This window comes from Anabas testudineus, chromosome 3, assembly GCF_900324465.2.
Source record: "Anabas testudineus chromosome 3, fAnaTes1.2, whole genome shotgun sequence".
Lineage (NCBI taxonomy): Eukaryota > Metazoa > Chordata > Actinopteri > Anabantiformes > Anabantidae > Anabas > Anabas testudineus.
In genome coordinates, this window is record NC_046612.1 from 4,548,769 (window position 1) to 4,565,510 (window position 16,742).

A 16,742-nucleotide genomic window follows, 5' to 3' on the forward strand; every position below is an offset into this window, starting at 1 on the left:
GGGTCGATTGTCCTCCCCAGTCCACAGAGCATCTGGCTGAGGAATGACAGATGCTGACAGCTGGACTGACAGCCAGCATATGTCCCTTTTCTTTATTGCTGCTCTGCTCAGACAATAGAGTGGAAGGGACGGGGGTGCTTTGTGTTGAAAAGGTAGACCTAATAGCTTGTGACTCCGGAGAAGAGCCCCCATTCTCCAGCAGGAGAGCCTGGAGAGCAATTAGCCCATCTCTGATCCTAGCCTGGAGAGTTATTATGGGAGGACTGAGTCAACAACAAAACCTCAATGGTTAATTCTCATTCACGCCACGTTAGGATGTTTTTTAATGAGAGCAGAATTAGTACTGTGATTATTTAAATTAGGTCCAGTTTGTGGCTCAAAGATGCAAATATTCTTTTATATTAATCACCAGTAATAGAAAGTAAGAAAATCCATGTATTCAAGAACTGTACATAGGTACAGTTTTGAGGTAAATGTTCTTTTCTTTCATTTTATGCTACTTCATTTACATTTCACAAGGAACTTTTTACTCTGCTGCATTTCTCTGATAGCTGTGGCTTCTAGTTACTTTTTATAATTAGGTTAGTACATTAAAACAATACAGTTATAAGATACAATGCAAAACTTAAATAATTCACGTTTTGACATTTTTATTTAAAAGAGAACAAACCTTTTTTCTTTTTTCCCACACTATGTTTATATGTTTTCAACAATATAATATTGTCTAAAAATGTACATGATAACAGTGGTGGAAAATAACAATAATAATAATTTACATTATTCTGCATTTGTCCAATTCTCTTCATTTTATGTTAATTTATGCTTTTACTCCATAGGCTTTCTTTTTCAGTTTTTGATGCTACATGCTTTGCATTCTCTAATTGTAATGGGTAGATTTGAATGTTTATATGTTTGTATTTGTACTTAAGTAAAAGTTTGGTTGCAGGAATTATACTTGTAACAGAGAAATTAAGTCACAGGAGCCGAGTTCTTCTACTTTTAATACCTTAAATAGACTTTTTAAAATCATTCTTGCCTATTTTTCCTTAATTAATCTCTTTAATAAAAGACTTTTACTTGTTATTTCGTATTTTCTTGCACTGTTCCGCTTCATGTGCCGAGCACGTGTGCTTTGTTTTGCAACGTGATGACGCCACGCGTAGAACACAGGAAGTAATTTGCATTTACATCTAGTAAACAGTGCGGCTACACTCCCCATGTCCGCCGAGATTTTAAAGTAAGTGTCTGCTGTCTCAAACATTATTAAGGAGTGTGAATATCTGCAGACGTAGCTTAGCATAAAACAAGTCAGTTTGTTCCGGTGGGAACCGGGGCTGCCTCGGAATCATTCAGTTTAGCGACTAGAAGCTAGGCTAACTGTTAGCATTCTGGTCCATAGTCACCGAACACACTAAACAAACCGCACATGACATGTTTGTCATCCTGCAGCGGTGTGAAGCTAACTCAGCAAAACAATGCTTACAATATAGGGTGGTACGAAGACGTGAGATGAAAGTTGTAGAACAGTAAACCGACACTTGTTAGCATCTTGCTAATGTATCTCATCAGTTGTGTCTTCTCTGTCTCTTCTCTGTAGAAAATGGGTGTGAAGGGTCTTCAGCATTTCCTGGACTCCTGCTGTCCAGAAGCCTGTGTGACGGTCAATCTGAGAGACTTGGCCAGACAACATGCTGCCAAAAGCCAGCAAGGCTGCACAGCCACAGCAAACACCACCAGTTGAGTTGGTCTCTGTGTGTAGTCAGTAAGATAGTTGGGGGAGCAGCAGTGGTTGTATATTTTAAACTGATTTAGCACATGTTTAATTTATTTTTATTGTGCAGAGTATACTATAAAATACAACAAAACATCCAGTAAAGGCTAAATATACAGAACTAAAATCAAAGAACATTTTAAAACACTTTAATATGAATAATAGTATGTAGTAAAAAGGGTGCTTCACAAAAAAGCAGTGATGAGCTGACTGTTATTTACTGCAGTTTACGTCATCTACTGGCTTTTACATTTCTATTTTCTCGCTTTGTAGATCCCACACTTGTTGTGGATGGTATGGCTTGCCTGTGCCACTGGTACTCATGTAAGGACTGGGTGTGTGGGGGGCAGTGGAAGGAGTACATGGATGTCCTGAAGAACTGGGTGGAGGCATTTACATCAGCAGGCATCAGACTTGTCTTCTTCTTTGATGGGGTGGTGGAAGAGCAGAAGAGACCAGAGTGGGTGAGGAAAGAAACAGAAACATCTTTACCGATGTTCATAATGTCATCGTATCGAGAACACATAAGGAAAATGCGTTTATTGTCCCATGTTGAAATCTCAACTGTCAAGGTCTCTAAATAAACAATTAGTCTTGTCTACAGGTGAAGAGGAGACGCAGAGTGAACAGGGAGGTATCAAAACTGTTTCGTCACATTAAGCTACATGGAGAGCAGCCTGGTAGAGAGCTCTTTTGTTTGCCTTCTGGCCTGGCAACATTCACACACTTTGCTCTCAGGTCAGCATTTTAAAGACACATTATGATGCAACATCCCTTAGCCACATCATGGTTCTTGTTTCTGCTGTTTATCGTAGAATTTACTTCTCCTTTGTTGTTTTAATGTTATTTTCTTATTATGTGTTTAATTATTGTTTTTAGCTCACTGGGTCAGGAAGTGTTCTGTTCTCTGCGGGAGGCCGACTATGAGATTGCCAGCTACGCTCGTCAGCATAGCAGCATGGGCATTCTGGGTCAGGACACAGACTTTGTCATATATGACAGGTTTGTTGAAATTATCATGTATTCACTTTTTAAATGTCAAACAGTCAACCCCTATTAGGTATTAGACACCATGATCTCTCGACTAGTAAAGCTGCTGGATGTTACAAGCTAAATCCAAATTAAAGTCTCTATTTAATTTAAACATATACAACTTCTAAAGTTATTGACCTACTGACCTGCTGAATGGTCTAAGCGGCCTACTCAATAAAGCTACAATGCTGAGTTTGATAAAACATGCACAGATTCTGGCACTCTATATTGTTCATAAACCATGAACATGTGGATGAGCATGTATGTGTGTTTTTTATAGTGCCCCATACCTATCAGTGGCAAAGCTGCGGATAAACAGCATGACCACTGTCCTGTACGATCGGCAGAGACTCTGCCAAACCATTGGATTGTCTGTTAACCAACTACCACTGCTCGCCTGTCTTCTTGGTAATGATGTGGTGTCAGAGGAGAAGATGCAGCACATCAGGAATAATGCAATGGCAACATACAGGTGTCTGTGATTTTACTTTATTTTGTTGGTATTTCCTAAGTTTGAATTTTCTTTCGTATCCTCTTCCAATTAAATGACACCTTTGTTGCTTATCATGTTTAGGTTTAAGAGCATAAATACCAGTTTCTAATATTTAAAAAATGTTTTAATTTGTAATTTTCCTGACTGGAGTTACTTGTAACACAGCAGGATTTCTGTTGTTGTAATTACAAGCATCAACTTTCTCCACACTCCACTTTCCACACTTTGAGAGGTATGATCAGTTTACATAACCTAGGTCCAGATAAATGTGAGCTTTCTTCTGCAGAAGTAGTAACAAAAGTCCCATCTGGTTTAGGTACAGTGAGCCATCTTAAAGTTCAGATGAGGATAACTTTGTTTTCTTGTTTCTCAGGAAAAACAGTCCTCCATCACACTCTGGTGCACCTCAGGGGCAGAAGGTCCTAGCAGTAGCCCAGCTTGTGAGCTCTCTATGGGGCAAAGAGGACCTAGAGACTGGGTATCCTCCTCAGTCTCTGAATCTGTCAGATCCTCAGAGAGAACTAGTAAAGAAAGGGATCTGCTCCTACTTACTACCCGGACAATACACCCTTCATCAAAGTGACATTCCTGCGCTGCCCTCTTCCTCTGCTTTTGAGAAATATGTTAGTTCACAAACAGTAAAGGTATGTTCTTCATAAGAGACAATGCTGTGAAAAAAGTAGATGATCTGATTTCTTTTTGTGTGTATCTCATACTAAATTGTTTCAGATCTTCAAACAAAATTTAACTTAAACCAGATTATTAGTGACTTCCTGGATGAGTCGTCAATGTGCTGTTGAACTCTTGGAAGGTCAGCCACGTGTGGGAAGTTTCACTGTTATTCCAAGTCTTCTCCATCTGTACATAGTGTCTCTCACTGTGGATCTGGACTCTGTTTTTGCTGCAGTAAAAAGGTGCCTAGTTGATATTACATTTACTTTTTGCTTAAAAATGCAGTTATCATCTAAAGCTTGTACTTTGTGTTTGCTCAGACTTCCATTTTGTTTGAAGATCTTAAGCAGTTTAGTACAAGAAACAAACAGAGGAAATATAGATCTTTTCACAGCACTATACTTGTGTGTCTATAGAATTCTCTTCAGCGTTAGAGTGAAGGGTTATCAGGTTTAGAAAACACGTTTTACCATCTGATTTATTTTTCTTTTCTCAGGTTTGTATAGAAAAGCATGTAGCAGCAGAGGGTTTCATGGTTTACGGTGTTGTGTGTAAAGGACTCATTGAATGTAGCAACACTCTGGAGGATGAGGAAGATGCTGAACTGCTGCCTCAGGCTCTCGTCTACAAGCCCTGCAGACAGCGCATCTACGGACTGCTGTTGCTGCTCGAACATGATGGTAGGACTGTAAATTGACTGGATGGATTAGTTTACTGTGACAAAAAATCATGCATACAGTTAGATTCATATGTGTTTGGAGAAGTCGAACTTAACTACCATCTAACTGAGCACTTCCTAAAGACAATACTGAAGGCAAAACAGCCACAAAAGTCCTGATAAAACGTCACCAGTTATAAAACCTAGCATCTGGTGATGTCTATGAGACCCAGACAGAAGCCAGTGACTCACTTCAGACTTCAGTTGATTTGAAGTATTAAAACTGACAATTTTATTTATGATTATTAGTTTATTTTGAATATTTTGAGACTCTTTGAGGGCCTATAAACAAAAACGGTTTTAGCTCCCACATTGTCCATCTAATATTTTAAACCTTACCCTCATATTAAAGCTGGTAATCTACACTACACGCACATGTCGAATGTTTCATTTCAGATTTATGGTGGTGGTGTACAGAACCAAAATGGTAAAAACTGTGTCACTGTCAATACACATGGCGCTAACTGTACATGTAGTCATAGCCATACACATGCACATTGACAGACATGTATTTAAAGATGAAGTCACATATCAGCACAGAGAAATGAATGCACATCATGCAGCCTGTGCATATAGACACTGACATTTAACACCAATCAGAAATACTACATGCTTAGTAGTTGAGTACAGTATGTGTATACTGTAGTTTAAAATTCACCTGTCTACACCAGACAGTGGTGTAAAGTTAATCCAAGTCTAACTTTGACCTTTGACTTTGACTTTTCTGTGTGTTTTCAGGGAGCGTCGAGGACCTTCCACCAATCAGAGAATGGTTTGTCTACCCTGGAAACCCTCTGAAGGAACCCGACATGGTTCACCCTGTTCCCGTCAGCCTCCCATGTACTGTACCTGCTAAAATCTTGATGAAACTTGAAAAGCGGAGTGTTTTGTGCTGGGCTTGTGTCTGTTGAATGTTTTTCACTGGGATGATGATCATTTTCTCCAGATAACAACCGACTAAATGAATCATGTGGTCATAAAAGTATTTTGACTGTTTCCTAGGAATTATGTTTTCCTCTGTAATTAAACTAGCAACTGTAGTTGAAGATAGGTTTCAGTGTCCATCATAATGAGTCTGAAAGGTTGAGTCTTGTTGCCTCTGACTACAACCTGTATGAAAATTACTACTTCAAACATATCAATCACAGCTCATGCGGTCTTTTTACATTTAAAGCCAAGTCCCAGTGTGTTCTCCTTTTTGTTTTCTCTCTCTCGCTCTCTCTCTGAATTTGTCTGTATTTGTAGGTGATCGTCCCAGCCTGGACTTGTTGTGGTTTGGCACTGGTCCTGAAGTGTCTACCCTCCGCCTGACATCCTTCCTTTCAGTATTTGACTGCCAGGAGCTTTCTGAGTTGTATGGAGCGGTTGACGACTCTCTCCTGGCTGCTCTGTGTCTGGTCACTTACTTAGTACTCCAGGTAGTGATAACTTTTTGTTTTGTATTTGATAGAAACAAGGTGATTAGGCAACTTCTAATCAATGTTTTTTCAACAACAGTCAAATAAATTACAGTCAGAATCAGGAAAGGGAAAAGTAAATGAAACATTCATGCACACAGGATTTAATTGTTGAACATAATCACTCACATATCTCATGAATTACACAGAAGTATCAGAAAGTATATCCTGTCTCAACCATACTAAATAATTCCCTGCTCCTTCTTCATCAATCATGTTGGGTGTTCGAGTTGCAGAAAACATGAAAACATCATTAACTATGGGTGGTTTGAATGTTGACGTCTCTTTTTGTTTTTGTGGGCTGAGCAGCACGTTTTGGCTCAGCCTTCAATGGATACGTTAAGCTGCTAAATGAAACAGCTGAGTATAATAGAACCTGTTTGTTTTTAGGCATTTTTAGCCAAGATAATGCCAGTGAATGGGTAGAAGAGCTACACTTGGTGATTCATGTAAACAGAAAATGAAAGGCAAACGTATTTGGTGACAGTTAAACTTAAAAGGGAGCTTTTCATTTGGGATTTACTTGTGTAACATGTATACAACAATTATTTAGCTCTTTTGTCGACTTGTGATATGAAGTTAAACATGACTTGTTGACAGTCTGCTCTGTGTTGTTTTGAAGCCATTAACGTCCACTGACAGGAGTTTTTATACTGATTATAAACCTCACTCACGCGTCTGGCCACAACATGTTTGTTTGGTCACGGGTTTTATTCAATATTTACTTTTTTTTCTTCCTTTTTTGTCTTTTCTGGCATTTTACCAGAGCATTTGTTCAAATGTGTGTTTTTAATTGAATGCTCAGTTTAACTCCAGTCACCAGGTCTGATAATGACCCAAGGACAAATCTGAATTCTCCTCTGTCTTTGTAACATTTACACTACAAACGCGCTGATTTCAGTGTTATTGTAATGCTTTGTTATCTATTTAAACTCCTACAGCACCATGCTTGCATTTTAAAGTACACAACACAAGAAGCGATTTGTGTTTTCTGTTTGAACATTTTGCACTAACGTCATCTGATTGAGCTTTAGATCACAGGATCAGATCACCTGGATGAAGCTTCACACGTCATTTAGCAGAAGATAAACACAAATTATACATTAGATACAGACAACTTTGCAACCAAGTTGTAAATGGGTCTTAATTTGCTCTCCTGTTCTGTTTTCAAAAGGAATTATTCTCAGTTGTTGTCTTTAGACTTGAACAATTAAGTTTAAATCCAAACACAAAAAGCAAGAACTATGGCAGATATGACCAGAGACGTTTTAACAAACTGTAGGTAAGATAATCGAACACTTAGAGATACAAGCATCTGAGTTTTGGTCAGACAGGCACACAGACACTCCAGTCATTAAAATGGATGAAGAGCCTGGAGAGCGGCTTGTCAGATTCACTGTTAGACGACAAAGATGAGGAGACAGGCTGACAGGCCACAGTATCTGTCGTTGTCTAATCACTGCTGCATTCACATTCCCTGTTTAAATAGCTCGGGGCTTTGTTTGTTTTGAACACAGCTGGGCAGCGTTGTTCCTGCATTCAGCATTGTTTCTTTCTTTGTTGAATTGTTGCATAGAAAGCAGACAAAACAAACGGACCCACGCAGAAGACAAACTGGGATGTGATTTAATTGGCTAACCATATATTTTCGTCTATGTGTGTGTTTAGGTACAGACTTTGTCTCAAGAGGACGTGGACGCTTACCTGAGTCAGGCTGTGTGTCTGAGACTAAAATCCACTCAGGAGCTTCAACAGATCAAGGTCAGTTACAAGCACAAATAAACACATCTACTGAACATGGTGTAAAGTCAAAAAAGAATTTCAAGAACGTTTCCTTCTGCATAAAGACTTGGTTCACTACAGTTTATTATTCTCACCACTGCTTAACACAGTGTTGGAAAGGAACATAAAGTACATTTACTCAAATGCTGTAGTGTAGTGGTACTTTATTTATTATTCCATTTAATTGTACCTTATACTTTTAGTCTACTAAATTTCAGACAAATAATGAGCCAATAAATGATTACCATTTAACCACTTATCAATACATGAAGTAGTTAAATTAGCTCCACCTTGATCATATAGTTCACTGAAGTGCTACATATTAATGAACCAGTAATTTAATATTAATCATTTTGAAATGGGCCATTTTGCATAATGATTGCTTTTGGATTTTGGTACTTTCAGCATCTTTTGATACTGAAGGCCTGGATATTTTATATTTCTACAGAAATGTTATTCAAGAGGTACCTGTGGAATAAAATCAAGTGCAGACCTCTTCAGACTGACTCAGACATTAATACAATAATTCAGCCCAGAAGTCGGTTACTTAGCCTTTAATACATTTTATTATTTGTACTAAAAATCAGCACTTCAACTTAACTAGTGCATTTAAAGTGGTACCTCTACTTGGAGTGAATACAAATTGACAACCGACCAGTGAAATACACTTGGCCTTGGGTTAGGGTTGATTGCAATTGTCATTTTTTCAAAATAACGATCACCGTAGCAAGATTTTGAAATGAGCTTTGCAGCAACAGTACTACCACCATTTCAGAAAGTCTTCATGTGACTGTGGGTGCTCACAGATACCAGAGTCAGCTGTGCTTTCCCATTCTCTGGGAAACGGCTGTGCTGTTTGCTGCCTTGTTGTAGCCCCATTTATTTTTACTGCTTAATTACCATACTTATGTCTAGTAATTTGTATTTTTGCTGCTTGTCTGTTTTCTACACAATAATTAGGGCTGGGCGTTGATTTGAATATGCTGTCTGGGAGAGTTTTAGTGCTGCATCTAATGTTCGTCCACATTACAGTGTGTATGGGCACATCGCGAGTGTCAGCACGTTTTTTTAATTGTTTTGTGAGCAAATCTTCATATTTGTCGTTTCCTGCACATTTTGGGCAGAAGAGTCAAACAGCAGTTGGAGACCTGGTTTTCTAATTCAGATTAGAATTCGATTTTGTTTACGGTTGAAATTGGCCATTTAGTCGTAGGTAAATGTATTATGTCAGTGAGAAAGACAAATGTGCGTGTGCACATGCAACTGAGTAGAAATGAGTCACTTTGTGTTTAGGGGAAAGGGGTTATGGGTAGGTTTTGGATGCACTGGTTTCGTTGCAACATTCCTCCCCATGGGACTGTGATTGTGGTGTGTGTGTGAGTGTGACTGTGTGACAGAGAGTTTTCTGGCGACAGTCGCCTGTCTGTGCTGGCTGACGCTCACCACATGGAGCTATTTAGCTATTTACACCAGGCACACTCCGCCCCGCCGGACACACACACACACGCTCATGTTTCTGTCTTTGTCTCTCCCACTTTCTGTGTTCTCATGTTCGTCTACTTTTGTACACTCGACCACTTTCTCCTTTTCTATCTCTCTTCACATCCCTCTCCCTCTTTGTGTCGTATGTTTGTTCGTGCCTTCAGGCTTTTGTGTCTCTGTCCTGTGGTTCATTGTTTTCAGTAGGTGAAGCTGTGTTTGACTGGAAGCAGGTGGCAGGCAGGGCTGTGTGTGCGCACGTGTGTGTGTACATGTAATCACTGTTATCTGTGCTATCTGTTAGACAGGTGAGGGCAGAGGACACACACACTTCTTGATCATCTTATTGTTCTTTATTGCCGTCTTCCAGTTCCTCTTTCTGTCTTTTCTTGAAATTTATGAGCAAACAACCTTTTATATATTGTAAAAACATAGTAAAGTACTTGATCAACAAAGTTTTCAGTATGTAACTGCAACATAAATCATTGGTAAGAAATCTGATTGGGTTGTGTGGAGCTTAAATATATTGAAATATTAGTTTAATTATATGTTGAATCATTACAAAGTGAGCATTAATTATGGTTTGGACCACTTTTCTTTTCCTATAATATGGAGGCTAATAAAGTTTTTTTTCCCCATCCTTGTTTTTTTCTACTTCTCAAAATTGTATTTTACCCGAGAAAAAAGTTTGAATTGCCAATTAAATCCAGAATAATTTATTATCTTTTTTCTAAGTGTGTCTCTGTTATATACAGTGATTTCAACAACAAATTTGATGCCATCTTGGCCAATAAATGAGATAAACATTGGGAGAGAGATACTGTAGATTGGACACTGTCATGTGTCAGTGAGCAGGAGGAAGCAGAGTGAAGTGAAGTGACTGTGAAGTGGGTGGTCTGACTTTTTTATAACCACTTGTCTTATGTGTCAGGAGGGAGCAGATAAGGTTGCACAAATTGGGGCTGAAAAACACTAATTATTTTAGCAACTGTGAGGAAATGTTAAGGGGTATGTTCTGGGTGGTGACATTACACACACTAAAGGAACAGATGTGTCTTTGCAAAAGGAGTTTTTCTATGATGCTGCAGTACAGGAAGATATTTGTTTGTTTATTTTTATTAATGCCACAGTTTTTACTGTCAATTTGTCTAAGATGAATGATCTAAAACAATTTATCTTGTATTGCAGTCAGATCTGGCTTCATGTGTGGTGTAGGTCAGTGACTGGCTGTGTTGTGGGGGATGAGGATCTGCTTTTTGGTTTGTTAGACTTAGAATTGGAGGAATTTATTGTGCTGAAGTCAAGTTTGACCTGCTGGTCACAGCTGCTGCAATGCAAGGCAGCTTTATTTGTATAATACATTTCAAACAGTGTTTTACATAAGCAAAGGAAAAGTTTTAGAATGAAAATAAAAACAACAAGTAAGAAATCAATTAAGACAAAATCGTGAGACTAATGATAAAAATATCATGTATTATTCCCTGTAGGGAAATGTTTTTTTGGACAGCTCCACCTAAGTGATGGTTTTAACACAGGGTTTTGGTGTCTTGTCCAGCGACACCTCGACATGTGGCCAAGAGGACCTGGGAGTTAAACCACTGACCCTGGGTTCACGCATGGCTGCTCTACCAGCTGCCCTTAGATACAGTACGATTGAAATGAAATAAAGCGTCATTTGCAACTTGAAACTCCAAGCGTTTTGGCAGAATCAATCCTTGTGATAATGATCATGACGTGCTGCAAAACAAATCAAAACTTTGTTCTTTCTGTTCTCTCAGCTGCCTTTTCTGTCTAGTCGTGCGGTGCAGCTGGGATCTCTTTATGTCCGAGGACTGAGCCACCTGCTGGGCGCTAACTGTGCCAGTGGCTGCCCGCTGCCCAGCACTGCCCTGGTGCCTTGGCACAGCTTTGACGGACGACTTTTCCACTCAAAGTACCTGCTGGCACACAGTGGCACAGAGGAAACGGTGCTGCTGGACAGAGATGTGAGTGGGGACAGGAAAATAAAAAGGGGAGTGTGTGTAGTAGGATTTTGAGGAGAGAGAAAATTGTGAACTAGTTGTTTTTTGGTTTTATTTTAAAACATATATGAACAGCAGGATTTTCTTTGCTCAACTCTCGACTGAAGTGTGTTATTGTGTTTGTGTCTTTTCAGTCGTCCTGTTTGTCTTTGTTTCTCCACCTGAGAGACAAACTTATTGAAACCTGCAGGAAAAGAGGCAGAGTCCTGCAGTCCATACCCAGACCCAGTGCACCAGAGCAATTTCATAAAAGCACATCAGGACACAGAACCACAGGTGAGACATCTGACTGACTGATGATATGTTTGATAGATACGTCTATCAATATTTTATCTAAAAAGATATTGATGTATTGATCTGTGGCAATTTAAAGAAAGTGTTTGAGCTGTTTGGACGTCCTTTTAATTGTTTTGCGGCAGTGAGTTAAATGACTACAGCCTACAACCACCAAACACAACAAATTCTCTACACTTTCTGATTCATCTTTAATGATGGTGATGAAGCACAAACCACATCATGGATATTTAAGTACTGAAGTAAACATGTGCAGTTGTTTTGGTGAATAGCTTTAGATTTCTTGAGATATTGTCTCCTTTGTTCACTCCACTGTTCACTTTGACTGTGAACAGTGGTTTTCTGTATCGTAATTATGCTGCCAGGACTCTATGGAAAAAAACCCTTTGATCTTGATACCGTGCTGGTTAAGTAAAGGTCAAAGAGAGAAAAACATTTTGACCTGAATTAAGAAATGTGGTGTTTCTAGGGCGCCCTGGTGGCCTCGTGGTTAGGACTCCATAGAACCACAAAGTGCAAATCTGTTTTTGGCAAATGTCATTCTCTTTCCATTTTTACTGTCTTATCTATATTCTAAACTTTCTAAATAACCACAAAGACCAAAGGAACCGTTATAAATGGCGGCTGGATAGTGTAGTGGTAAGATCGCTGCCCTCTATGTGGCCTACTTCCTCTTTAGGCAAGACCTCCTTACCTTGCCTTTACCTTGTATGTTGTAACTTGTAAGTTGCTTTTGGATTAAAAGTTACTCTGTCTTATATTTGAAAGTCTCCAGTAGCTTTGAAGTCTGTGTTTCTAATTACTGTCCATAGTACATAGAATGAAAAAGCCTCCAGTGATCAGATTGGAAGCAACAAACTGCATCTCAGATGAAAAACTAGTGAAAATACTCCTGGAGCCGAACGGCGAAGCAGCATTTTAATCCGACACTTGATCTGTGGTTGTAGTTCTCTGGTGCCCCTCAGAGAACCACATTACCCAGAGGGCCGTGCTTTAACGAGCTCCATGTGTGCTGCAGCCTTAACACATACCAGCGCACTCGGGTCTGAGACTTGCTTTGTCAGTGCACTAGTAATAGTAGGTTTCTGTTTATAGGCTGGGAGAGCTCTATTTTAAGACACACAACAAGACTAACTGATTACAGACCTCTCTCTTCTGTCTCTCCCCTTCCCCACTGTTGTTCCCCTCTGTTTCACTTTTCATCCTCCTTGCTTACTTTCATCTTCCTTTTCCTTATTTCTTTTTCTGGTTCTTCAGACGTCGTTCCACTTTATCAGATAAAAATCTTCATGTTCACCCTCGTACACACCTACTAGTCTCCTCTGCATGTTAATGTGGTCTGTCTGTGTGATGCTTCTCATTGTCAGGCTCGTTTGAAGTTTACTGCTCAGTACCCGGTCAGCAGTCGCTTATGAAATGTGAACCCATAGTTTCTGTTGAAGCCTGCAACTTATAAACCTTTTGTGACTGTTTCCCTGCGTGCCATGTTGGCGCAGAGTCTCAGATTTGCGCCGAACTGTCTGCTTTTTGCCCAAGTCAACCCATGTGGGTCTCATGAGGATGTTTCTGGTTTTATAGATGGAAGGGTATACACTCTTTATACCTCAGTGTTTCATTTCTGCCAGACGCAGACACCAATCATTACTACAGAGCTGTGGGGATCTGAAAAGTGTCTGTTTGTGTGAGTGAGAGAGAGACACACAGAGAGAGGAAGAGAGAGAGAGTATGAGTGTGCGTGAGAGTAGTGGTGGCGCTATGTGGTAACGTTGAGGGCCCAGCTTGGTTTTTGTTTGGAACCAGGCCTGATGTTTAGTCTCCTCAGCAAATATCTCCTCTGCCCGCCTGCCCTTCCAATTACACTCCAACAGTGAATCCACTATAGCTGCTGTCATCTGTCTCTTTAGTTTATTTCTGTCCAGAAAAGACAAAAACAACAATATTTTTATTTTGAATTATATTCGTTGTAGAGGACAATTAAAAAATAATCTGTTTTAGAGCAATAAAGTCTCTCTATTCTCTCCTCCAGACATTTGCTCTCTGTATTTTTGGTTTTACTCTAAATCTCAATGTGAGAAAGTTTTCCAAAAGACATAACAACAACTGAAATAGGCCTTTGAAAGGTTTTGGTGCTTGCGGCCGGACTAACACACTGTTCACGTATGTGTGGCATGCTTTCATGTGCTTTTTGTGCACGTTCACACTCAGGCAGTGGATTGATGGTAGGACGGTGGCCTGATTTGGCCCACATTGGTACATTTCCCTTTGGGCACGTTCTAAAGTTGGACGTGATGTTTTATTTCGAGCACCTTGTAATTGCTTAAAATCTGCCACATATGTGAACGTTGCTTAAGTGAAAGTTTGTCACAAGCTTCTCTAATTTATGTATTTCATTAGTAGCTAAGGGGAAAACACTTTTATATTAGTTGTGTGAGCTGCGATATGTTTGTTGATGACAGTTCTCTGTACAGATTCAGTTTCATGAAGTGTTTTGTGTTTCTCAGAATAATTTGGCTTTCAACGCTGGCAACGTTTTTCAGGCTTGATGAGTGTGTATGCCCTCTGCGTTTGGTATTTTTTTTGCTGGTCTGCGGGTAGCCTTGAAATAATTGTGGGCAGACTTTAAAGTGAGCTGTGTGTGTGTGAGAGTGTAAGAATGAAAGAGAGAAAGACAAAGAGAGTGGGGTGGTTAGCCAGGTTCTCCTAAGATTGTTGAATTCAAAGTTGGTGCTGGACTGAAGTCTGCTGAAGTCCTACTGATCTCATCACACCGGTTCCTTTGAAGTACAGCCCCAGAGTTTTAAAATAAAAAAACAGTGAAGGCCAACGTCGTCCTATAATTGAGGAGACTAACTAACGTGATGGATGGCCGCTGAGCAATTCAATTCAATTACATTTTATTTGTATAGCGTCAAATCACAACAGAAGTCATCTCAAAGCACTTAACAGTGTTTAAGTTTAAGACCTTACAAAATATAACTGTATATAGAATTATATAGAAAAGCCAGAAATCCCATTTGAGCAGCACCAGGAGACAGTGGAGAGGAAAAACTCCCTTTAGGGGAAGAAACCTACAGCAGAACCAGGCTCAGGGTGGGAGGCCAACTGCCTCGACTGGTTGAGGTGAGTGGGAAGAGGAGAGAGAAAAGAACAACAGACAATAAAAAAACAACAAACAAGCAGGAAAAACGCTGGTCAAGTTGGTAGGGCCAGTAACTGGTCTCTGGAGGTATACAGCTCCAAGATCGAGGATACCTACAACAACTATGGGCAACGTACACAATGTAGGAAACACTTTAAAGCTGAAACTAAGTGAAAGTTTATGTAAAATTTAAAATATTGATTCCAGTCTTAAGCAGAAAAGTATTTAAGACTAAATGAGTCACAGGCAAAGTTGAAGCACCTACATTCACCAGCCACTAACTAAATAGCTAATTAACCAATTACAAAGGAGCATCTTGAAACGTACAACACGTTGAACATGAAAACATGGATCTGTTCTGTCTTAGTGATGAACCTACTGAGAATTATCCACTGGTTTTCTGCAGCTCCACAGAGCTTTGTAGCATCTTTCACTTTGTTGTATTCCATCTCTTCAGTCTGTTTTTTAAGCTTTATCTTTGTGATCTCATCAGCGTTTTCATCATCATCAGCCAGAAACATGACTCCAAACAAGTGCTGCTTCCGCTTGATGTGTAAATAAGAAACTGTTTGCTAACAAGTTTACTCTGTCAGCTTAAAGTGTGATAATACTGTATCAGTGTTGTGTTCGCAGCTTGTTTCTGAGTTCCAACACTTTCATAGCTTTGTGTTTTATGCAGTTGTCCTTTATTTGTTGTTTTATTATACTTGTGTTGTCTTGTAAATGCCATGTAATAAAATAGGCACACTATAGAAAAAGCATAGCTGAGTCATTTGTGCATTTCCGCCTCTGTCTGTGCTGATTTGACAACTAAATCAAAATAAATGATCTCATTCATTTGGTTTTGACTGCACCCCAGCTTCCGCTTTTAGTATTGTTGAGCATGATGTTTTTAGTTTTAACCACTTAAATAAAATAAAAACAAAGCCATTGTGCGTTACAGCCCAGTACACTTCAAAGTAGTGAGGAAATCACAGACAGAACTCAAATGAGGAAATCTCACATGTCTAATAAAACAAACTATTAAACTTTGTCAGGAAATAGAGTGTTCGTGTGGGACTAATATGTTTTTAGTGACTATGAATGTTTAAATTAGTTTTAACAGTCATCTGTGATTTTCTTTTTTGATAAAACTGAGTCTGATTGTTCTTCTGTTCGGTCATCAGGCAGTGGTGAGGGCTGGAGGGGGAGAGGAGGAACAACAGGAGGCCATGGACGTGGATGGAGGGAGAGAGGGGAGGTGAGAGGACACCGAAGTGATTATGAAAACAGAGAGAGACCCTGGGAGAGAGGAGGACAACATCACCATCCTCACCTGTATCCCAGCTACTCTGATGGAGGTCCCCAGAACACGAGCCATCCTGGGAAACAGTTCAGAGGTCGATCGCATCACAACGGAAGGAGATACCAGCTGGCTCCAAGGTAACTCCAGCTCTAAAATATCACTACAGTCACCTTTCATTAATACTTGTCGTTTCTATAATCTCTCCTCTCCTCTCCTCTCCTCTCCTCTCCTCTCCTCTCCTCTCCTCTCCTCTCCTCTCCTCTCCTCTCCTCTCCTCTCCTCTCCTCTCCTCTCCTCTCCTCTCCTCTCCTCTCGCAGATGGTCACAGCCTCCTGCACCAGGAACATAACTCCACCTTTAACATAAAGGAGAGGATTTAAATGAAATCAAATTCCTCTGAACAAGCTGATGAACTGTGAGGACTCTCTGAGTAAAAGATGAATTAGGTTAAGAAATGGGAATTATCTCAGGGCAATGTGTTTTACTTTGACACATGATGAACAGGAGAAGTCACCAAACAAACACAGAAATGAGCCACTTCAAACATGAGAAGCGGATTAATCCTTAAGCCTGTTTTCACCTCCTAACTTTGACAATAA

General features: G+C 39.7%; 1 protein-coding gene across 1 annotated transcript; it reads left to right on the forward strand.

Annotated features, from left to right (window-relative positions):
• Window positions 1-1,179: 1,179 nt before the first annotated feature.
• fam120b (family with sequence similarity 120B) lies at window positions 1,180-16,518 on the forward strand. The gene is made up of 15 exons (XM_026379063.1): window positions 1,180-1,237; window positions 1,598-1,736; window positions 2,045-2,235; window positions 2,376-2,509; window positions 2,651-2,773; window positions 3,084-3,275; window positions 3,670-3,940; window positions 4,465-4,648; window positions 5,425-5,526; window positions 5,932-6,104; window positions 7,812-7,904; window positions 11,183-11,389; window positions 11,560-11,701; window positions 16,025-16,280; window positions 16,462-16,518. Exons 2-15 carry the CDS (start codon window positions 1,601-1,603, stop codon window positions 16,490-16,492), a joined length of 2,235 nt encoding a protein of 744 aa, XP_026234848.1. The 5' UTR covers window positions 1,180-1,237; window positions 1,598-1,600; the 3' UTR covers window positions 16,493-16,518.
• The last annotated feature ends 224 nt before the right edge of the window (window positions 16,519-16,742 follow it).